Source organism: Sesamum indicum, linkage group LG12 (genome assembly GCF_026168435.1).
Source record: "Sesamum indicum cultivar Baizhima isolate 11 linkage group LG12, ASM2616843v1, whole genome shotgun sequence".
Classification (NCBI taxonomy): domain Eukaryota; kingdom Viridiplantae; phylum Streptophyta; class Magnoliopsida; order Lamiales; family Pedaliaceae; genus Sesamum; species Sesamum indicum.
The window spans coordinates 2,257,256-2,282,500 of record NC_142668.1 but is presented as its reverse complement, the minus strand read 5'-3'; the positions used below and the strand labels follow the sequence as shown (position 1 = coordinate 2,282,500).

The window sequence follows — 25,245 nt, the reverse complement described above, 5'->3', positions numbered from 1 at the left end:
TCCAGTCGATGATGATGATGCCATGTCTTAATCAGGTTTTGTGTTCAAGCGGAATGGTGGTGTGGTTGCTTGAAAAAGTTCCAAGAAGGATACCATAGCAGATTCCACCGCGGATGTTGAATACATAGCGGCTCTGAAACAAGCTAAGGAAGTGGTTTGGATGAAAAACTACATCCAAGAGTTGGATGTGGTACCTAGCATTACTGAGCCCGTAGTTACCTTCTGCAATAACAATGGGGCATTAGCACAAGCAAAGGAACAGAGATCTCATCACCATTTCAAACATATTCGTACATGCTGCCATCCGCTTAAAGAGATGGTGAGTGGAGGTGACGTCAGGATGGACCGAGTCAACTCAGCAGAAAACACAATGTATCCACTTACTAAGTCGATGTCGTAAATTGCTCATACTCGGCATCTGGTTAAGATGGGTTCGAGGTCGATGGGTTATTGGCTTTAGGTCAAGTGAGAGATTGTTAGAATAGGTGACCTGATAGCTAATTAGATTGGCATACTTGTAATCTATTCTGACAGTGACTTAATTTTATATAATATTTTTCAGTGAATAAAATGAGTATTCGCTACAGATTGATTTTGATCATCAAGGATGATCAAGTAATTCTCGCCGGAAGTGGAAGATTTATCTTTAAAGTAAATCATATTGCAGCCTATCCTAAAATGACACTGCAGCAGGACGTGGGGGTTACTTTCTCTTAAGTTCCATCTCAATTGGAGGAGTTGTAGCCAAAAAATTAGGCCCCATAATTTTCTTTTGATTAGCTTGAGACTCTTCACTGGTTTCAATAGACTAGACTTCATTTTCTAACTAAAAGGAGAATAAGAAGTCAATTTTAGTCAAGACTTGAACTCATTTGACCAAGGAGATATGACCTGTGCAACGAAATCTGCCAAGAAAGATCGCAATGCACTATCATCAGCCTTTGTTGCTCTTAAAGGTATAATCTCCTTCTTTTGCCTTTTCCAGTGAGGATCCTTCTTGCCCTGGCAACTATAACTTAAGGGTTCCACTTGATCGAAATTGAAGGAACAAACACATGGAGAGGTTGCTCTTTCCACCATCAACTTGCTTGTAGTCACACGTTTTACATTTGAGTGTAATATTAGTTGACTTTGGAAAAATCAAGCATGTAATATTGTCATCAAGAAAAGTCCCATGAACTTTAGCGCACCATGCTTTATAAGCTTCCGAACGGAATTTCTTAGAGTTAGTGGACAAAGAAGGAAGCCAAGCTTTGGACGAAGACTTGGATCGAACACACAAGTGCCAATAACAGAGTCCTTCTAAATAGGGTGAACACATTTCATACTTGAGGGTCCCTAGTATGTCTTGATAGTACCGAAATTTACGTCCAAATCTGTAGGGACTGTACGATTCAATAATGAATTTATCTCCTTGACGAAGAGTAAGATAACTTGAAAAATTTACAATAAAATAATTATATTCGAATTCTTCGACATTGCTATTGTCAACGAACTTGAAGGATTCATTCTTTACAATCATGTTGCAAGTCTAAGAGATGAACTTGGCCTTATGAATTTGTCTATGTTCTTCTTGCGAGTAATAATACTTTGCACCCCCTTCACTAGAAAATCTCATCATTTTTAGGCCATGCAACCCTTGTCAAACCGAACAATCAGTCTTTAAGTAATATGCTAGCCACGCATCGACAAAGTTGATAGAAAAGGAGGACTTGTATGGGCGGGTGTTGGAGAAGTTGTCATAGTAATCAAACCCCATACTCACCAAGACAGAAATAGCTAAGCTCACTCATCGACCGGTCGCCATCATAGATGCCATCTTAAAGGTACTTACACGTATAGAGTTGACATCTTTATTGGGAAGAACGAACACCCAGAGACAACAAGCTAATTATGCCGCTGAGTAAGCTTTCTCCTTAAGATTCCATTTAATGTATAGCTTGGAGAATAAGGCCTCCTCAATAGTCGATCATTTCTAATGAGTTTCGATGTCGCCAAGAGGGTTATGAGTTGACTTAGGCCAAACCATTTTCTTCTCTTTACAAGGAGGCGGCGGGTGGTACTTGGCAGCTTTAGCCAAAACTTCATCCATTTTTCGATAGATACATTGGAGCATTAATTGCCAACGGAACTTTGAAGTAAGTGGTAAGCATAAAGTAAATACTTGCTAGAATGAGAAATGAATCTATCTCCCTTTTCATAAATATTGGTAAGCTCTAGCACACTTGGTACAACTTTCTCATAATGGCAACCCGTTATAGGAACTCCGGTAAGGTCATGTAAATCCCACAATGAAACGGACAACTCTCTGGCAAAAGTAAGTAAAGTATTTAAGGGGGCACCATGCTTCTCAAAACGCCTTGATAATGTTGGAATTGTAATCATAAGTGAACAACGAAGTGTAAACAATATCATATACTTTGATGAAGCGTAATTTATCTCTACACCGGCTAAGTACATGTTTAGTCCACTCCTAGTATCCTTTGATGTAGCGGCATTCTCTGGTAAATCGAAGATTGCCATCCCGCTTTGCATTTCGTTCAACGATGGAACGGCCAAAGTTCGTAAAGGGATGAGGTCATTTAATTGTTGATGATGGGAAAACTCATGGTGGGTAGCTCAAAAAGTGGTGTTCTTGTCCAATGAAACTTCTTGAGACCATCAGTCCAATTAAAAAGAGTTCGTTGATCTTAGCCATGGATTCACATTTCTACCAACAAGGGAAGAGTAAACGCCAACATTGTGCCTTTCTTTACGGATTGATTTTGATCGTCAAAGATGAAGTGGAAGATTTATCTTTAAAGTAATGTTCGCCAGAAGTGGAAGATTTATCTTTAAAGTAAACCATATTGCAACCTATCAAAAAATGAAAATAAAAATATATATGTATATATATATATATTTAATTGAGTAAGTGAAAAGCATAATATATATATACATATATTTAATTGAGTTATTGAGGAAAAAAATCCAATTAAATCATATACATTGACACTAAATTGAAGAGTAGCATGTGTTAAGTTGCAACATCAGCAAGATGGTGGCCGAAGAATTGAGTTCATGTCAAAAAGGGACCAACTGCTTCAAAAAAATTCCATGGATATTTTAATGGCCCAAAAACAAAAAGAAAAAGAAAAAAGAAACATGAATGTCTTCAATGACTTTTGACGCATAAAACCCACTTTATTATGAAAAATACCTAAAATACCCTTAATGAAAGATAATTTGGTCATTGCGCAGCTCCAGATCCTCGCACTCTTAAGAAGCGGGTCGCGTAACCCTTAACCCAGATCCGAACTGCGTATGAAGACCCCGGAACGAGAGCCGTCCGATGGAGGTTTGTTGCTAATACGATGCTGTCATATGGCCCATACAACAGTATCCACATGGGCCCTATAAATACCCCAAGACGTTGTATTTTGAGATAACTGAATCATCACTTTTTCGACCTATCATCTATTGATCGCACATTTTTACCTCGATCATCACTAACTTGAGCGTCGGAGGGTCGTTGTCCGTGACACACCCGATGAGCTTCACGTTCTTGTTTTATTCTCAGGAACTCAATACTTGATCTTGGTGGAGTTAGCATTTAACCGGGAGGTCAACCCTTGAGATGGCGGAATCCGAGCAAGATCAGTTGGCGCAGTTTGTGGGAATACCTGAGGACCGCCAATTTGAAGATGGAAGGATGATCGAGGAGGAATGTGGTAGAAGAAGATACGTCGGGACATGGAGGAGCTTCAATTGTGCACCTAACAAGGGATGAGCTCCAAAAAATGATGGAAGAAGCAGGTAGAAATGCAATTGTGGCATATGAAAGGAAAACAACTACTCCTATGGTTAAGGACGCGACCAAGCGACAGTTATTTAGAGACAAGGATACACAGAGAATATCAGGAGAAGCGAGCAAAAGGGAATTGGGAGAAGTCGTGAACCAGTAACCTCGGAAGCCAGTTCAAGTAGCCAAATCCGAGCCAAAGTAAGAGAGCCAGTGATATCTCGTGCAGAGGTGGAAAGTGTAGGAAAATAGATGGAGCTTCTAGGAAAATAGATTGACGAGCTAAAAAGGCGAGGAGAGTTAGTCGCCCACAACACAAATTCTCCATTTAGCAATAAGATATTGACTCAAACTGTACACCCTGGTTTCAGAATGCCCGACTTGCCAAAATACGACAAAAACAAGGATCCACAAGAGCATGTGGCAGCATTTGAATTGGTGATGAATTTATACAGGATCCAATTATGGCTAAATTATTTATAACTAATCTTGCACGAAAAGCGCAGGAGTAGTTTACGAGTCTGCTGAGCGGGAGTATTGAGTCCTACGAATAGCTGTTACAAAAATTTGGGTTCCACTTCTCCAGCAAAAGGAAGCACAAGAGGTTAGCGACATATTTATTCACAATATGACAGAGGGGGGACGAGTCGCTAAAATGTTTTATGGGAAGATTTAACAATGAGACGTTAAAGGTCTAGGACCTAAGGATAGATATAATGGTAAGTATACTTATACATGGAGCGAAGAAGGGACCACTTGCATCCGCCCTAGCACGCGACCCCCCTACAGATGTGGAACAACTTATGGTCATGGCGCAGAAATACATCGACGAAGAAGAGATGAATGCCATGAAAAATGGGGAGTGGTACAATAGAGCACGAGATAGAAATGCTAGTTGAAATATAGAAGTGAGAGAAGGGGAAAGTCAGCGAATGAGGCACAACAAGAAGAAAGAGCCTTTGTATCAGCCTAAATATCACAATTACACCCCCTTGCGATGACCAGAACGAAAGCTTTGATGCTGGTCAAGAAGTCAAATGTGCTCAAATGGCCTTGACACACTCACTTCACACCTTCCAACCAGTTCTCCAATAAGTACTGCAGATTTCATCGTGTAAAGAGGCACGGCACGGAGGAATGCTTCCAGATGAAGGGCGAAATCGAATGATTAGTGAGGCAAGGGTACTTTAGGGATCGAATATTTTGTTATCACAAGGCAAGGAAAGACGACTTGAGGAGGAGTAGGTCGAGAAGCCGGGATCGCAATCAAGCTCCATAAGGGAGGACAGAGCACCAGTAAATAGGGACATTGCCCCAACAAAAGGAGTAATTCATGCAATAGCAGGGGGCCCAATCGGAGGTGATTCTAGGAGAGTGAGAAAGAGGTACGAGAGAGCCTGTAGGTCGAATAGAGGTCACGAGTTTGTGAAGAACGTAAGGGAAGAAGAGGAAATATCCTTTAGCAGCAAGGATAAGTCTCAGGATATGGGATTGTCGAACGACCCTATAGTCATTAGGATGGATATTGCCAACTTTACCATGCACAAAGTGTTGGTAGATAATGGAAGTGCGGCTGACATTATTTTCAAGGATGTAGTAGATAAGATGGGATAGAAAAATGCTAAATTAGAACCCGTGAAAACCCCACTTGTAGGATTCGGGGGCAACGAAGTTGCATCCCTGGGCACTTTAGAATTACCTGTCTCCACAGGGGTCGAACCTAGACGACGAACTCTGATGGTTAAATTTTTTGTAGTAGATACCATGTTTGCTTATAATGTGATAGTGGGAAGGCCGGGGATGAATTCATTTAGAGTGGTCGTTTCGACATATCACATGAAGATGAAGTTCCCGATGGAGAACAGCGTTCGGGAAGTGTCCTGCAATCAGAAAAAGGCGAGAAGATGCGATAATCTTTCAGTGAAAGGGGGATCGGATGGAAAGAAGAGTAAAGCTGAAGAAAACCCTGAATCACGACCTTATGAGGCTGATCGCATGAAACCTAGTGACGAGCATAAGGCAGTGAAACTCGTTGAAGGAGATCCCAATAAATCCACCCGAATTGGGACTCGGATGGGAGCATTAGAGACTGAAATGATCGAGTTCTTAAGAGAGAATATTGACGTGCTGGCTTGGAGACCTTCAGAGTTTAGGGGTATCAACCCAGAGTTGATTGTGCATAGGCTCAATGTGGATCCAGTAGTGCAACCAGTGCAGCAGAAGAAGAGGTCGTTCCGGGTAGAAAAGAATAAGATAATTGAGCAAGAGGTGAGTAAATTACTGAAGGCCGGGTATGTGTCCGAAATCCAATACACATAGTGGCTCTCTAACGTGGTAGTCGTTCCAAAGGCATCAGGAATATGGCGTATGTGCACAGATTTAACGGATTTGAATAAAGTGTGTCCCAAAGATCCGTATCCTTTGCCTAGGATTGATGTTTTGGTCGACTCTACAGCTGGGTACAAAATGTTTTCAATGATGAATGCATATCAGGGGTATCACCAAATCTACATGGCGGAAGAGGATCGCGACAAAACTTCTTTTATAACTGACGGTGGCATCTATTGTTATAGTGTGATACCCTTTGGTTTAAAAACTGTAGGTGCCACCAACCAGCGACTGGTGAATAAGATGTTCAACGAGCTCATAGGCAAAACGATGGAGGTCTATGTTGAGGATATGCTTGTGAAGAGCAGGAGGTCGAACAACCATCTCGAACACTTGAAGTAGGCATTTACGATAATGAGGATCTATGGTATGAAATTGAACCCTGATAAGTGTACCTTTGGAGTGAGTGGGGGAAAATTTCTGGGATACATGGTCAGTGAATGCGGAATCGAAGCTAACCTAGAAATGATTGAAGCCATTATGGGTTTGTGATCACCAACTACAATCAAGGAAGTGCAAAAGTTAATAGGTAAGATCGCATCTCTAAATCGCTTTATTTCTCGATCTGCTGACAGAAGTTTACCATTTTTTAAAGTGTTGAGAAAGACTAAGGATTTTAGATGGGACGAGGAATGTGAGAAAGCTTTGCAAGATCTAAGGAATTATCTAATGAAGCCCCTATTGCTGGCTAATCCAAAAGAAGGCGAGATACTCTTCCTATATTTGGCTGTCTCCGAAAATGCAGTGAGTTCGGTGTTGGTACGTGAGATGGAGGGAAACCAGAATCCTATCTATTATGTTAGTAAAATGTTGCAAGGAGCGGAGAAGAGGTATTCTGAAATGGTGAAATTAGCATTAGCATTGGTCGTTACAACTAGAAAACTGCGTCCCTATTTTCAATCCCACAAAATAATTGTACTCACGAATCATTGAAGTATGTAATATCGCGACCGAAGCATCGGGAAGATTGGTGAAATCGGCTAAAGAGTTGGGAGAATACGATACTGACTATCAAACAAGAGCTACACAGAAAGAACAGGTTTTGATGGACTTCATGATCGAGCTGATTAGAGATCCGATGAGGGAGCATAACAATAAATGGATGCTGCACGTGGATGGATCTTCTAATGCCAGTAATGGAGGAGCCAATACTTGGATTCAAAGTCCCGAGGGGGTTGAGATCGAAATCGCAGCAAGATTATCTTTTCCCATTACCAACAATGAGGCTGAATATGAGGCCCTGATTTTAGGGTTAGAGCTGGCGTATGAGGCGGGAGCTAGAAACCTAAAGGTATTTACAGATTCACAATTGGTCGCATTGCAAATGGAGGGAACATGTGAGACGCGAGAGAAGACAATGACTTCGTATAGGAAGATCGCGAAGATGTGGATGGATAAGTTTGACAATTGTGCGATCCAACAAATCCGGCGCATTGAAAATGATAAGGCGGTTGCATTATCTAGATTTGGGGCTACAGTGTCAGGTATAAAAGATCGCAAAATTATAGCATTAGTATGAGAGAAGGCAGCGATTGTAGAAAGTTTAGACGTTGAGATGGTGTCTAAATTGAAGTCTTGGAAGGACGAGATCGTAAGATATTTGGAGGAAGGCATTTTACCCGATGATCCCATCCAAGCCAAAAGATTGAAATTCCAGGCCGCACGATCCACGATCGTATCTGGACAATTGTATAAGAGAACTATAGACGGCCCATTGCTGAAGTGTTTGAATGAAGAGCGAGCTGAGTATGTGATGAAGGAGATACACGAGGGAAGCTATGGGAACCATTCTCGGGAAAGATTGCTTGCTCACAAGATCGTAATACAAGGTTATGTTTGGCCCACAATGATAAAGGATGCCAGGGAGTTCGTGAAGAAATGCGACAGCTGTCAAAGGTACACATCCTTGATACATCAGCCTGCCATCCCAATGGAACCGATCAAGATAGCTTGCCCTTTCGATCAATGGGGAATAGATATTGTTGAACCGTTCCCCCCAGCTCAAGCTCAATAAAAATTTATTACTGTAGTAGTGGAGTATTTTTCGAAGTGGGTAAAAGCCGAAGTTGTGTCTAAGATTTCGAGAAAGGAAGTGATCAACTTTATCTCGAAGAATATTATCTGCAAGTTTGGGATACCCAGAATACTAATCTCGGATAATGAAACTCAGTTCCAGGGAAAAAGAATCACAGACTAGTGCAAGGAACTGAAGATCGTGCAACACTTCACTGTTGCAGCCAACCCACAAGCAAACGGGCACACTGAAGTTACTAACAGGACTATTTTGTAGTACCTGAAGACACGGATTGAAGCTAAGGGATCATGGGTCGAGGAGTTACTAGGAGTTCTCTAGGCCTATCGCACGAGCTCACGACCTATAACAGGTGAGACCCCGTTTTGCCTAGTTTATAGAATTGAGGCTATTAATCCTGCAGAAAGAGGTGAAAAGTCTCAGCGGATTAAGATGTACGATCCTAAGTCCAATCAAGATGAAAGGAATTTCGATCTCACTACAATTGAGGAGAAAAGGGATGCGGCATACGCGAGAGTATTACATCACAAAGGGATGATGATGAGAAATCACGATCGGAGGGTAAAACCAAGACTGTTGTAGGTAGGTGATTTAGTGCTCAAAAAGGTTGAAGCATCTTGCCATGTAGGAAAGCTAGACCCATCATGGGAAGGACCATATAAAGTGGTCGAGATCAAAAAGAAAGGAACCTACAAGCTGCAAGACATGCATGGACAAAACTTGCTGTGACCATGGAACATCATAACTTGAAGAAATTCTATGCTTGATGTTCATCGATCTCACCCTCAGGTGCCTGAGAAAGGCCACGCACATACATGAAAGTAGATTGCACTCCTTGCTCTTTTGTGCCTGAAAAAGGACATCTTCTAGTACGACGGATCTGAAAAAGATCGTTTCTTTCCTCTTCGGTGCCTGAAAAAGGCCATCTTCTTGTACGAAGGATCTGAAAAAGATCATTTATTTCCTTTTTGAGCCTGAGAAAGGCCACGCTTGTACATAGGATCTGAAAAAGGTCGTTTCTTTTCTTTTTGTGACTGGGAAAGGCCACATTTGTACGCAAGATTTATGAAAAGCTAATTTTGTGCCTGAGAAAGGCGGACCAATTATGCTCCAGAGACGACCTAAATCTCGCTTCAATTTATAATTTAATCTAAGTGAACCAATGGTCCAATTCAGTGCAATCTGAAAAAATTGCATTACATCATGTGATTTGAAAAAGATGCACTTTCTATGTCATCTAAAAAAGAGGCATTACATCATGCGCTCGGAAAAAGATGTTTTGAATCATGCGATCTGAAAAAGATGCATTTGTCTATACAATCTGAGAAAGATTCATTATGTGAGCTAGTGAGATACAAACTTGTACGGATTCGCATTAAATGTAACAACAAAAAGCAATAGATACAAAAATCTCGAAGTAACTCAGTTCAACAACAGAAAAATGAGAAGGTTCAGGTTAAAAAACAGAAATGTCTATGAAATGCAAGTTTGGGCCCAGCCTCGCAGAAAATTCAAAATGAACCTACGGTCATCCCTACTTCAGAGGCTCGATTTCATCTAACAAAGCTGAAAATTCATCATCTTCAGGAGTAGGCTCGTCTGGGTATGGTTGCAACTTTGCATCCAGCATGGGATTCAAACGTTCTTGGTCGAAATTTTCTGCGAACCCACCCAGAGTGTTGAGCTGCGTCTTGCACGTAGTGAAGCCATTGTTGAAAAAATTAGCGGCTTTAATTTCAAAAGCAACTTGAAATGAGGAAGACTTCACAAAATCACGAGCTATCTGCAAGCGCGAGCCGGGGAGTAGTTTCTGGTGTTCTTCTAAGGTAATGCGACCGTGTTACCTTCTTCTATACCTTCCGAGTGGCCAGCTTGGAAACCCTCCTTTTGACCTTGAATACGACCAACTTCACGACCAGCTGAGAAGCCCTCTTTATTGCCTTCAGCGGTCAAAGCTTTCTCACGATTCTCCCTCTCAGCAGATTGAGCCAGAAAATCTTTCATTTTCTTCTCTGTGATAATATGATTCTGACAATAGCCAGTGCACTTCAAAGCCATAATGTGATAGAGAGTTACGACCTACGAGATCACAATATAAGATGAGAACTTAAATTTGAATTAAGGAAAATCATAGAAGGGTTTCAATTACCTGCATCAAAGAGTGAGCAGCATGTTCTTTCTAAGCTAGTACGTGGGCTCATTAGCAAAGAAGCCTGGTCGTGGGGAAGGAGACAGTTGCTATATAATTCCCAAGAGTCCTGCCCCGGTTCCACATGCAACACAGAATTGCTCGAAGATATATTCCAATTCAGCACGAGACGTTCCCCTTTCAACTCCGAAGCTTGATGGTGGCTACTCCTTAATTCTTTACGATCTTCTTTCCACCAAGTTGAAACCTCCTGAAGCATTTGATAGCTCACGCATTCCTCAACCTGTTCAGCAGCTTCCTTAGCCATCCGGCTCTCCGATCGAGATTTACTACTTTTACTCGATTTCGATGACTTAGATGACTTGGATGATCCTGATCGATGGTTGCGACTCTTATGCTTGTGCCTCTTGCACTTTTTAGAACTTGTACCCTCATCAGCTTCCTCCAAAGGACCCAAGTCCTCCGAGGCCTTAGAAGGAGAATTCTGTTGGTCGGGAATGGGTGATGGAAAAGTCCCCTCACTGTCGAATTGAATGGGTTCGGCATTACTAGGACTGGCTGAGTGTGACAAGCGAATAGGGGACGAGGTCGAGATGTATCTGCAGGAGCAGCAACCTTATGACACCCTAAAGATTATAATATATAATTGAAAAATTAATTGGTAATTTTTTATAAAACTTAGTTAATTGGTAAATTAATTATAGGTCATAATTGGAATATAATAAAACTTGAACGGGTTAAATTGGAGCTCGTTATAATATTTGAGAGTAAATTATATTAATAAGCAATTTGGAAGGACGTATTGGGTATTTTAAAAAAAAGTTTAATTAATTAAATAATAATAATATTTCATATATATTAGTACTAAGATATATATATATATATCAATATATACATATATATATTGAAAAGAGTAGAGAAAAAGTTGAGAGTGGGCTGTGGCGCACCCTACCGCCTCACTCTCTCTTCCTCTTTTTTTGTCTTTGTCTTGTATATACACACACATTACACAACAGTCACATAATTTTCAGTCGAAAAGAAAAGGAGGAAGAAACAGAGGTACGAATTATAATTTTAATTTTTATTAATTTATATAATTATATTATTTAATTAGTTCATTTATTAAATATTATTTATATTGAGCGATGTACTATTTAACAAGAATATTTTACGAGTTTGGCTATTTAAAATAGTATCGAATTAAATATCAAATTGGATTTAAAAATAATATCGTTGGTTAATTAGATTATTAAATTTGTTAGATTCAAATATTACTATAGCTAATTTATAAAATTCCATTGAAATTGTTAACCAAATACGTAATTCTACTTATTGTTATTTAATTAAATTTATAATAGCGAGAAATTGATAAAAAAATTTATAGAAATATTTTAAAAATTATATTTAATAAATATATGTTAATAAAGAGGAAAAACGAAGATCTGTTTATCGTTAGAAATGGAATATAAAAGAACTATTAAAAATTGTACGAATAATATTTAATATTATATTTAACTTATTATAGGATACGAGGGTAAAGTGAAAAGACCCAACCACTACCTATTGGATAGATAAAAGTGTTGTAAGGTTGAGGTAAGTAAATAATTAGTATTATCTATATATGTCCCCTTTCTTTGTGGTTTTACTGTTATATGAATTTGTGGTTCATGCTGACATTGATTTATCTGAAAGTATATAAGTGATGGATGATTTGATTTGATTAACGGTATTATGTACGTGGAATGAGAAAATACGTTGAAATATTATGTTTGTTGTTTGATGTATTGTGGATGTCTGGAATGCGAATATGTTGATATATTATTTTACGTTACTAGTTGCTTACAAGAACGGTGATATGTGGAAAAGAGGGAGTGGTGGAAATTGAATATAATTGTGGTGTGAATAACCCTTGGTGTGTTGAAAATCCTATAAGGCGAAAATATGATATTGAAAGAGCGATGCCGCGATATGAAAAAGATGTGATATGAAAAGAGTTATGTGCGAAATGAAAGAGCTATGTGCAGAATGAAAGAGCTATGTACGAAACGAGATTTATGAGCCAGCTGTCAAGTGGATTTACTTAAATTTAAATAACGTTGAAATAGAGTTGATGGGAAAAACACGATATCACCTTCTTGTAAGCAAACTAGGAAAAATGAAGTCTAATTGATTATTTTATTGTGAGATAGCTATGTGGTATACTACAGCTGATTATGTTGGAATTAAATCGACTGTATTCCATATTGCCTACTTATCCTGTTTGGGCTGTGTTTGATATACTTATATAGATAGGGCTGGTTATTTACGTATTGAGTGGCAGGCCCATTGCTTTGCTGACATTTTCTTTCCGGAGTAGACATTGAGGTGTCTGACTGTTCAAGAATAGGTCTACGCGCTATACTCGGGCAGATCGGACCAGTACAGTTTTCTCCTCTTTGTCAGTTAGAGTACAAATCGTATTTTGCTTGTATAAAGAGAACATAAGCATGGAGATTACTTGTGATGGACTTAATTGTGGTGTTTGATGTGCATATATGATGTTGTAGGTTGATTACGCTTGTTATGACGTTGCGGTTACGTATGCATATGGATTAAATTATTATGTGCATTTATATATATAAACACATGGATTACTATAAGTATGACGCTTAGGGTAGATGTAGCCCTTGTAGCGAAGGGGGTGCTACATTAGGTGGTATTAGGGCAGAGATTAGATTTTCTAGGGTTAGTAGATGAAATGTATTATCATACGTAAGATGTATATACTAGGAACCTACTCATCGGTATGCATTTCATATAGGATGGAAGCATCAAGAGAAAACGCTGCAGGCCCAATTGAGTCATTAGAGTCAGTGCAGGGTCATGATTCTGGATCAAAATATCCGGAGTTAGAATCCCAAAATATAAATGCCCCATAACTAGAAATGAACCCTTTTATGGAAAAATTTCTAGAAATGATGCAGAGGATGGCTCCACTGCCACAATTCCAACCACATGATGCAGTTATTGACAAAAACTATGAAACAGTGAGGAGACAGGGAGCCAAGGTATTTACAGGTACTACTGACCTTGCAGAAGCAGAGGAATGGTTGAGAAACATGGAAAGGGTCTTAGATAGAATTGAGTGTACTTCTAAGCAAAAGTTGAGGTACGCAGTGTCCTTACTGGAGGAAGATGCCTTAGACTGGTGGGAAATAATTTTCGGGAGCAAGAACCGACCTCTTACTTTGATATGGAATGGATTTTTGAAAGAATTTGCTGACAAATATACTCTACTCCACCGGTCTACCGAAACCGTAAGAAGGTTGAATTTCTTGAATTAAAGCAGAATGATTTATCTGTTGCTGAGTATGAATTGCAATTTGTGAGATTGTCAAAATATGCTCCAGAAGAGGTGAGTACCGATGAGTTGAGGAGAGACAAATTTGAAAGAGGGTTGAGACTCAAGATTCGGGAAAAAATAGCAATTAAACCTTCGAGTTATGGTGCTCTGCTGGAAGCGGCACTGAGCGCAGAAGAGACATCCATTGAAAGGAGTTCTACTGAAGCTAAGCGAAAGAAATTGACTGGTAACCTAAATCCTACAGCAGGACAAGGTGGTGCAGTTTTGTTTAGGGGTTCTAGTTCACAGAGGGGTTGCTTTAGAGGTCGAGGAGTGGGTCTGACTAGTAGGTCCCCTTTAGTGTTTTGAAATAGAGGTGGACCTACTTCGGTTGGATTTGGAGGGAGACAAGGTCCAGCCAGATCGTTCAGTGCAGGATCTACTCCTTCTTGTGCAAATTGCGGTAGGAGACACAGTAATGAATGTTGGGGAGCCCGACTAATTATGTGTGATCTTTGTCATCAACCGGGACATATTGTTAGGGACTGTCCTACATGGAGGGATAATTGCAGAGGCCCTCAGACTGCAGAGTTTAGCAGTGTTGGGGAAGACTCACAACGAACAGGTGCGAGCAGAAGACGAGGTAGAGGTGGTCGAGGTAGCGGGAATATTTCCACGACATCTAGAAGACAAAGTAGTCAGCCTCAAGCACAAGCCAGGGTGTAGGCAATCACCAAACAACAAGCTCCTACGGCACCCGAGGTTATCACTGGTTCCTTTTCTATTTGCGATTCTAGTGCACATGTGTTGATTGATCCAGGATCTACTTGTTCATTTATATCACATGATTTTTCATCTCGTGTACATGCTAAAATAGAACCATTTGGACATGACTTACAAGTGTCTATGCCTGCTGGTGGGTTTGTATTAGTGAATACAGTGGTGAGATCCTGTCCAATAGTAATGGAGGGTATCACTCTATATGCAGATCTGGTTGTAATAAACCTTTGGGAGTTTGATGTCATTATGAGGATGGACTGGCTAGCTGTAATCATGGTTTAGTGGATTGATAAGCAAAAGAGGTGATGGTTGAAGTCAATACGCAGATGAAGACGGTTATAGTGGGGGAAAAGAAAAGTGATACCTAACTACTTAAGTTCTGTTGTGACCGCTTTTAATCTAATTAAAGAAGGGAGTGAGGCGTATTTAGCTAGTGTGCACGATACCATGAAAGTTAGTCCGGGTTTATTAGACGTTTTAGTGGTGAGGGAATTTCCTGATATTTTTCCTGATGAATTACCTAGACTACCACCTCATCGAGAAGTAGACTTTGAAATAGACACTATTCCTGGGGCGGCACCTATTTCAATTGCAATGTGTAGAATGGCTCCATCAGAATTGAAAGAATTAAAGAAGCAGTTAGACGAGCTATTGGATAAAGGGTTCATCCGACCTAGTATTTCACCATGGGGAGCACCATTATTATTCGTAAAGAAGAAGGATGGAAGTATGAGATTATGTGTCGATTATAGACAGCTAAATCGAATCACAATCAAGAACGAATATCCTCTGCCACGGATTAACGATCTGCTTGATCAACTAAAAGGTGCCACTGTGCTCTCTAAAATTGATTTGAGGTCAGGATATTGGCAACTACGGATTGAGGAAGAGTCGATCCCAAAGACAACTTTTACGACCAGGTATGGCCATTATGAATTTATCGTTATATCATTTGGGTTGAAGAATGCCCCTGCAGCTTTCATGTCTCTGATGAACAAGACGCTACAACCATTCCTCGATCAATTTGAGATTGTGTATATTGATGATATTTTGATATATTCGAGTAATCACGAGGAACATGAATAATATTTACGGACAATTGTACAGATCTTGAGAGAGAAACAATTGTACGGTAAATTCAGCAAATGTGAGTTTTGGATGGAGGAAATTACTTTTTTGGGGCATGTTGTTTCAAAAGAAGGGGTACAACCTGATCCGACAAAAGTTAAGGCTATTTTAGAATGGGAGCCACCTAAAAATGTGTCCGAGATCCGGAGTTTTCTGGGATTGGCTGGTTATTACAGAAGATTTGTAAATGATTTCTCTATAATCGCAAAACCTCTAATGAACTTGTTGAAGAAGAACGCACCATTTAACTGGAATGAGAAATGTGCTCAGAGTTTTGAGGAGTTGAAAAAGAGACTCACCTCAGCACCTATCCTTGCTTTGCGATCTGGGGATAGAGGATATGTGGTATTTACTAACACTTCACGACAAGGACTTGGTTGTGTTTTGATGCAGCATGGGAGAGTTATAGCTTATGCTTCGAGGCAGTTGAGGCCACATGAGATGAACTATTCGACCCATGATCTGGAGTTAGCAGCCATAGTACATGCATTGAAGATCTGGAGGCATTACTTATACGGGGAGACGTTTCAAATATTTACAAATCATAAAAGTCTAAAGTATATCCCAACATAGAAAGAGTTGAATTTGAGGCCAAGAAGGTGGATGGTGCTTTTGAAGGATTATGACTGCACCATTGATTATCATCCCGAAAACACAAACATTGTAGCAGATGCTTTGAGTAGAAAAATAGTGGACCAACTTGCGGGTATGATCTGCTATAACATGGAGTATTTGACTGCCCTCAGAGCTATGGATGTAAACTTTAGCATTGGTGGTGATATTCTACTGGCCACGATACAAGTGAAGCCCTCCCTCGAGGATAAAATTAAAGATGCACAGGCTAGAGATCCATATCTGTAGAGGATGAAAGCTAAGGTGCAAAAAGGGAAGAGCGATCAATTTATAATCCAAGAAGATGGTACATTGTTCAATGAAAAATGTATATGCATGCCAACGTAGAGGAGTTGAGAATGGAAATTATGCACGAGGCACACTACGCACTGTATGCTATCCATCCTGGCAGTACCAAGATGTATTGGGATTTAAGTCACTATTACTGGTGGCCAACAATGAATAAAAATGTGGCAGAGTTTGTAGCGAAATGTTTAACTTGTCAGCAAGTAAAAGCAGAACACCAAGCACCAGCTAGTAAACTTCATACTTTGACTATACCTGAATTGATGTGGGAAAAGATTACAATGGATTTTGTCATTGGGTTACCACGTACGTTCAGAAGACATGATGCTATTTGGGTGATTGTTGATAGATTGACTAAATCTGCACATTTCTTGCCAATCCGTCAAAATGATTCTTTGGATAAGCTCGCCAAATTATATATTTCAGAAATTGTGAGATTACTTGGCATTCCAACCTCTATAGTTTCTCATAGAGATCCTCGATTTACTTCTCATTTTTGGGGAAGCTTGTAAAGCGCTCTAAGTACAAAATTGCATTTCAGTACAGGGTTTCACCCTCAGGCCGATGGATAGTAAAATAGAACGATTCAAATATTAGAGGATATGATGAGAGCCTGCGTAATTGAATTCAGAGGAAACTGGGATGATCATCTACCACTGATGGAATTTGCATATAATAACAGTTTTCATTCCAGCATTGGTATGGCTCCATATGAAGCATTGTGTGGAAAAAAATGCCGAAGTCCGATCTGTTGGGATATTGAGGGGATGAGATAGCTTGAAGGGTCGGAGTTAGTTCAAGAAACATTGGACAAGATAAAAACAGTTAAAAAGTGTATGAAGGCAGCACAAGATCGGCAAAAGAGTTACGTTGATAAGCATTGCAGAGAGATGGAATACGAGGTGGGGAAAATTTTTTTTCTAAAAGTATCACCATGGAAAGGAATCTTGAGATTCAGGAAGCAGAAAAAGTTGAGTCCGAGATATATTAGGCTATAAGAAATTCTGGAGCGAGTTGGACCACTAGTCTATCGGTTAGCATTACCGACAGAATTATCACAGATACGTGACGTGTTCCACGTATCTATGCTACGACGATACCGATTCGATCCTAGCCGTATTTTGCATGAGCCAGAGATGGAGATATCAGAAGGATTGACATATGTCGAAGAGCCAATGGAAATTTTGGACCGGAGTATAAAGAAATTAAGAAATAAAAAAATACCTATGGTGAAGGTCAAATGGAGTCATCACTCTCCAAGGGAAGCCACCTGGGAAGTTGAGGAGACTATGAGAAAAATACCCATATTTATCCCCTGAGCAGATAAGTTAGTTAAATTTCGAGAACGAAATTTTTATTAGGAGGGGAGAATTGTGACGTTCCAAATATTATAATATATAATTAGGGGATTAATTAGTAAATTTTTGTGAAACTTAGTTAATCGGTAAATAAATTATAGGTCATAATTGGAATATAATAAAATTTGAATGGGTTAAATTGGAGCTCGTTATAATATTTGAGAGCAAATTATATTCATAAAAAATTAGGAAGGATGTAATAGGTATTTTGAAAAAAAATTTAATTAAATAAATAATAATAATAATAATATATATATATTAGTAATAAGATATATATATATATATCAATATATACATATATATATTGAAAAGAGTAGAGAAAGAGTTGAGAGTGGGCTGTGGCCCACCCAACCGGTCACTCTCTCTTCCTCTTTTTTTTCTTTTTCTTCTATATACACACACACACAATTTTCGGCCCAAAAGAAAAAGAAGAAGAAACAGAGATATGAATTATAATTTTAATTTCTATTAATTTATATAGTTATATTATTTAATTAGTCCATTTATAAATATTGTTTATACAGAGCGATGTACTATTTAATCGAAATATTTTACGAGTTTGGCTATTTAAAATAGTGTCGAATTAAATATTAAATCGAATATAAAAATGATATCGTTGGTTAGTTAGATTATTAAATTTGTTAGATTTACATATTACTATGTCTAATTTATACAATTCCACCGGAATTATTAACTAAATACGTAATTCTACGTATTGTTATTTAATTAAATTATATAATAGTGAGAAATTCATAGAAATATTCCAAAAATTATATTTAATAAATGGTATGTTAATAAAGACGAAAAATGAAGATTAGTATGTCGATAGAAATGGAATATTAAAGAATTATTAGAAATTGTACGAATAATATTTAATATTATATTTAAAACAAATTATGATATTCTCGTTATATTAACTGTATATAGTATAACTCATTATAGGATACGAGGGTAAAGTGAAAAGACCCAACCACTACCTGTTGGATAGATAAAAGCGTTGTAAGGTTGAGGTAAGTAATAATTAGTATTATCTATATATGTCCCCTTTATTTGTGGTTTTACTGTTATATGAATTTGTGGTTCATGCTGATGTTGATTTACCTGAAAGTATATGAGTGATGGATGATTTGATTTGATTGACGGTATTGTATACGTGGAATGAGGAAATGCGTTGAAATATTATGTTTGTTGTTTGATATATTATGGATATCTGGAATGAGAATATGTTGATATATTGTTTTACGTTACTAGTTGCTTACAAGAATGGTGATATGTGGAAAGGAGGTAGTGGTGGAAATTAAATATAATTATGGTGTGAATACCCTTTGGTGCTTTGAAAAGCCTATAAGGTGAAAATATGATATGAAAAGAGCGATGCTGCGATATGAAAAAGATGTGACATGAAAAGAACTATGTGCGAAATGAAAGAGTTATGTGCGAAATGAGATTGATAAGCCGACTGTCAAGGGGATTCACTTTAATTTAAATAACGGTGAGATTGAGTTGACGGGAAAAATACGATATCATCTTCTGTTAAGCAAACTAGGAAAAACGAAGTCTAATTGATTATTTTATTGTGAGATAGCTATGTGGTGTACTACAGCTGATTATGTTGGAATTCAATTGATTGTATTCCAAGCATGTTGCCTACTTATCCTATTTGGGTTGTGTTTGATATACATATATAGATAGAGCTGGTTATTTACTTACTGAGTGACAGGCTCATTACTCTGCTGATATTTTCTTTCAGAAGTAGACTTTGAGGTGCTGACTGTCCAAGAATAGGTTTACACGCTATACTCAGGTAGGTCAGGCCAGTATGTTGTTTTCTCTTCTTTGTTAGTTAGAGTACAAATCGTATTTTGCTTGTATAAAAAGAACATAAGCATGGAGATTACTTGTAATGGACTACTTGTGGTGTTTGATGTACATATATGATGTTGTAGGTTGATTACACCTGTTATTACGTTGGGGTTACGTATGCATATGGATTAAATTATTATGTGCATTTATATATATAAACACAGGGATTAGTATAAGTATGACGTTTAGGGTAGATATAGCGTTTGTAGCGAAGGGGGTGCTACAGACCCGACTAGCTTCAATTTTGTTCTACAGGGCCTGAAGTCACAATGCGATCCGTGAGTTCATGACCACTTCATCTGCAAAAAGAAAGGAACATGAGTAAAGTTGCGAATAAGGGAAGCGAGATAGAATGTGCTATACGAAGAACAAGAAGATCACCTTGGGAATCCTGGACATGGAGGGGTGCTGGAGAAAGACGAGCGAGCCATAGTACCTCTTCGATTGGAAGTCTCTTCAAATTATACCGATAGGCTGTAAATCTATTGATTTGGTCACCTTCCAGCTCCCCTCCACTCGTTTTTGGTACTGGTTTGTATTTACTCCATTCACAACGAAAAGGCCATACTTGACCAGGAGGAGGACAAACAAAAACGTATTCTTTCGCCAAGGCCCGACATTAGACTTCAAGATTTCACGAAATCTACAATCTTTCTTAGCAGATACATAAAAGAAACCTCTATCTCCAGATCTCTTAGAGGTGGTAAAGGCTTACAGCGACCAGAAATTATCAAAATTGGGTGCAAGGCGCAAAACCTTAATTATTATTATAAAAAAAATTATATGGTTAATGGAATTGGGAGACAATTGCATAGGACTAAGACGTAATCGATCAAGAATTGAGGCTACTGGAGGAGCTAAATGAAGTCTCAAACCCGCATCGAAATGCTAAAGGGAAAAAAGTACAAAAACGCAATGGAGGTCGATGCATTCGATCGAAAGACCTAGGAATCATAATCTCATAATCTTGTGGTATAAAGTAACGTTCCTTAATGTTATGAACGGGAAGTTTGACAACACTAACTATAGCTTTACAAGGATTTCTATTTATTCTATCTTGGAATTTCTCAAGGGTCGAAGGACCAGCTGGGTCACCCGAGGATTGTTTTGATTTTATGGATTTCATAGATTGAGGGGATTTCTTAGCTACTTTGGGGGAACTAGGTGCAGCTACAGGTATATGGGGGTCATCAGACCTAGGAGACGTCGCCGACGAACCCGAGCCAAAATTAGAGCTAGAGCCAGAATTAGAGCTGAGGCTAGAAGACATTGTACCTTTAGAACGGGATGGCTCGAGGAGCTGCTGGTTGAGATCGGGCACTTGGCAGCGAGATCGAACGCTCAAAGGTCAGCAAGTCTGAACTTTGAATGGGTTGTGTATTTACAGAAGGATGACTTGGAAAAACGCGCCACATACGAAGAGCCGAGATGAGGACATGTGGAGATGGTTCTGACATGATCAACGGACGCGACTATTCTACTTCTTCAAAGAGCAATAAATTGAACTTTGAATAAGTGGGGGAGTAATCATGGGTAAAACCCACTTTTTTATGCAAAATACCTAAAATACCCTTAACGAAGGATAATTTGGTCATTGCGCAGCTCCAGATTCGTGCACTCTTGAGAAGCGGGTCGGGTAACCCATAACCCGGATCTGAACCGCACATGAAGACCCTAGCACGAGAGCCCTTTGATGGAGGATGGTTGCTAATACGATGCTGACATGTGGCCCATACAACAGTATCCACATCAGCCTTATAAATATCCCAAGACACTGTATTTTGAGGTAACTGAATGATCACTTTTTCGACCTATCATCTATTAATCGCACATTTTTACCTCGATCACCACTAACTTAAGCATCGGAGGGTCGTTGTCCGGGACACACCCGACGAGCTTCACGTTCTTGTTTTATTCTCAGGAACCCAATACTCAATCTTGATGGAATTAGCATTTAACCGAAAAGTCAATCCTTGATGTCGCGGAATTTGAGCAAGATCAGACTTGACGGAGTGTTTCTCGATTAAAGTGCTCAATATCTAAACTATAATGTTTCAAAAAGTTCAAGAGTGCTGTTTGAAAACCAAGATAGCTCAAGGATTGGTACTTCGTAGACAACTAAATCTTGAAATTTCATGCAATCATTGACCCAAATGTCCCGTACTTGCATGGCCAAGAAAAGGGACGACAGCTCTACCAGTTTTTTCCTTTGTTCCTTGAAGATTAACGGACAGCAAAAGTTTCTTGGGCCCAGCGGTGACAATATGAGCGGAACCCCGTGGTTTTAATTGAATCCACCTAATTTTAGGTTAGGTTGATTTAAAATAAAATTTATATAGGTTCAATATAATTTTGCTTAAATAAACTTAAATAGATTATGTGTGTTATATGGGTTCTAAATGGATTCTGATTTTTAATTTTTTATTAGTTTATCAAAAGTAATTTTAGCAAATATAATAGAGTTGATGAAAGATATTAGTATAAATTAAGGGTTAAATGCAATTTAACCCCCTGTGATATGTAAAATGAGCAAATACCCTCCTATGAAAAAAAAATACCAAATTACCTCTGTATTCCAAAAAGTAAAGCAAATTACCCCTATCTATGGTTTAGATAGGGGGGTAATTTGCTTCTTTTTCCAAAACAGAGGGGGTAATTTGCTATTTTATTTTTCACAAGGATTATTTTTGCTCATTTTTCAAATCCAAAGGGGGTCAATTGCATTTTTTCTTTATAAATCATATTTATGAGTTCATTATGGATCCTATATGCATTGGTGATGGATTTTAAATGAGTTGATGATGAGTTCTATATGGGTTGGTGATGGATTTTAAGTGGATTGGTGATTTATATGGGTCTAAAATTCATTAGAATTGATTTATTCTACTATATATTACTAACTACTTTTACATTTCTAATTTTTTACATTTTTACGAGAAACAAAATTTTCAAAATTTATTTAGTAAATTATTAGTTTTTAAAATAGTGAGAAACAAATTAAAGGGAAGTGAAGAATTTGACAAAATAGGCAAAACTTGAATTCATATGTGACCATTTTTAATTTTTTTTTTAATAAACTGAGAGTATACAATAATATTATAAATTTCTATGAACATATCAAATATCAATATGTAATAATAATTTATAATGAAACAACATGTACTATTATTGTGATTGAAAATTGACAAATCAATTTTAGAAAGTGATACGTGCGATTTTAGCACGGGTCCAAAGTTTATGCATCTTGATGTTGGATTGGGCTAATTGAGTAAAAGCTCTTTAGGAAGAGGACCTTCAAAACAATACGTTAGCACTCCGATGCTTAAGTTAGTCTTGGATTTAAGAATGGATAAATATGGAAATAAATTATGACGAGGAATTATGATAAAAATAAGAATTTCATATGCAAGACCACAAATTGTAGAGTGGCAGAGTAACGAAAGGAGAATTTTCCCATATTTTTAGAGGAGGAATCCCTCTAAAACAAAAGTCCTAGGCTGCACATCTTGCGAGGAAGGCGGGATAAGGTTGAATCTTATCCGCTCCTTGAGCATCAAGTCTTCGAATGAGGGAGGCCACCTTTCTTGTGAAGACTCCTACTTTACAAGGAGTCCTCATGGGGCGAGGAGTCCTGCTACTTGAGTGCACCTTCATTCCCTTTGGTTGGCTTTAGAAGGAAACAACATGGTGAAGGGACTTTCTCCTATGGACCCTCCAAGGTTGTGCGATATGCCCATGGACACTGGTTTATTCTTCTGTCCAATTTCTATTAGAATAGGTGATCAAAAGCCAATTAGATTGACAATTTTGAGAATCATTCAAGCAATCTTTATTTAAGTAATATTTTCTCAACAAATATGGTAAGTATTCACCTGTGACACATGTATATGTTATACTGATCAAATTACATCAAGCACTGCTTTAACGTCACAACAGATGGCCATAAACAACTTAATAACCTATGAAGTTGGGTTGCGCATTGGATGGCGGCTATGAAATCAACTTCTGAGGGTTGGTCTGAAATGTTTCAAATCGAGGACCTCGAGACTAGGAATCGAGAGTCGTGCTGAGACTCGCACTGAGTACTATATTCATTGGATGAATGTCGCATTTCATCTGCGACAGGCGTTGGACGTTTATGCAATTTCAGTGGGTTAGTTGCAAGGTGGTCAACTGACTGAACTGATTTGCAGGATTCATCATATAGATGCCGTAGACGCTTGGTCAGTTTGACTTGAGTCCCCGACTTTGATAGTGCGGGAGTAGTCCTCAGACTTGAAGAAATCATGGCAGTCACGTGCATATGATGATAGTATCTTGGATCTGTGCGAGAGGTGATTATGACACAGATATGATCATCATAAGCCTTGTTCAGTGCAGTTGAAATATGTAGCGAGGACGGTAAGTTTCAATAAGAGGATCCGCCCCCTATCAGTATGTGAGAGGTATTTCCTATGCACTTGGAGATGTGTTAACGCTCTATAAATTATGGCCACAGTCATTCATCGAATAGATAAAGGAGGTTCTTATATTGAGAAACTTGGCGTAACACGATCTCAAGTATTAAGCATAGACGCCTGGTCCAGGATGGGAATCGACATCTAATTCTATACCCTAGACTAATGTCAGGAGACGGGTAAACAGAAGAACCGTACCCGTATGGACTCTAGAGCCTAAATGTTCACATGGTAATTCACCTAGTCTCTAGTGCCATCAACCGTTGCTAGAGCAACCCATGGTGACTGTTTTTCTTGATAAGGGTTAATCAAGATTTATTAATTAAATAAAATTTAATTAATAATAGTATTAGACACTAGCCTAATTCTAGTTTAAAGGTGAACCCAAAGAGTCACACACAAATCACCAAAAAGGAATAAGAAATTAATTCAGAATTAATTCCACAAGTAATTAGATTACTTAAAAAGAGAGAGAGATCCAATGGATAGAAAAGGGCTCCAGAATAAATTAATGGCATTAATTCATATTGGGTTTGTCCTTATAGTTAAAGACTTCTTGTATAGGTCCTTCCTTGTAATAGAAAACGGGTAACTCGAGCTTTAAGCCTAGTAGCCTCCCATGTGCTCCACAACAACTATTATGTATTTCTTTTAGGATATGCACCCCTTCTAACTGGGGTAAACATTGGACTAGAAGATGTTTAAAAGACTTCTTGTATAGGATCCCTCCTTGTAGTAGAAAACGGATAGGTAGGGCTTTACGCCTGGCAGCCTCCCATCTATTGTCTGGAAAGTGTCCCTATTCCAACCATTGGATAGTGGGGGTCCTCCAATCTTTTGACAAGCATATCGCTTAAATACAAATTGGAGCTCTTGGTTCGGGGAGATATTGTATGGTGATATGCTTGTTCTACAATCTTCTAGTGCGCAAGCTAATTTGGGGAGTTAGTCAGCTTTTATCTTTTCTTCTCTTGGAAATTGAACAACCTGAAAGCATTCAAATCCTGTTTTGAGTTTTGCTATTTGCTTCAAATATTGAATCGTATTTTCCTCTTTGGCTTCATAAGAG

General features: G+C 38.6%; 2 protein-coding genes and 1 pseudogene across 2 annotated transcripts; 2 read left to right on the top strand and 1 right to left on the bottom strand.

The window, feature by feature from the left end:
- Window positions 1–1,642: 1,642 nt before the first annotated feature.
- On the bottom strand, window positions 1,643–3,592 carry LOC148784625 (uncharacterized; annotated as a pseudogene).
- A 2,931-nt stretch (window positions 3,593–6,523) lies between these two features.
- LOC148784624 (uncharacterized) lies at window positions 6,524–7,688 on the top strand. The gene is made up of 3 exons (XM_088876231.1): window positions 6,524–6,653; window positions 6,765–6,999; window positions 7,136–7,688. The coding sequence occupies exons 1-3, from the start codon at window positions 6,524–6,526 to the stop codon at window positions 7,686–7,688; spliced, it is 918 nt and encodes a 305-aa protein (XP_088732357.1).
- A 36-nt stretch (window positions 7,689–7,724) lies between these two features.
- On the top strand, window positions 7,725–8,183 carry LOC148784623 (uncharacterized). The gene has a single exon (XM_088876230.1). The coding sequence runs from the start codon at window positions 7,725–7,727 to the stop codon at window positions 8,181–8,183; it is 459 nt and encodes a 152-aa protein (XP_088732356.1).
- The last annotated feature ends 17,062 nt before the right edge of the window (window positions 8,184–25,245 follow it).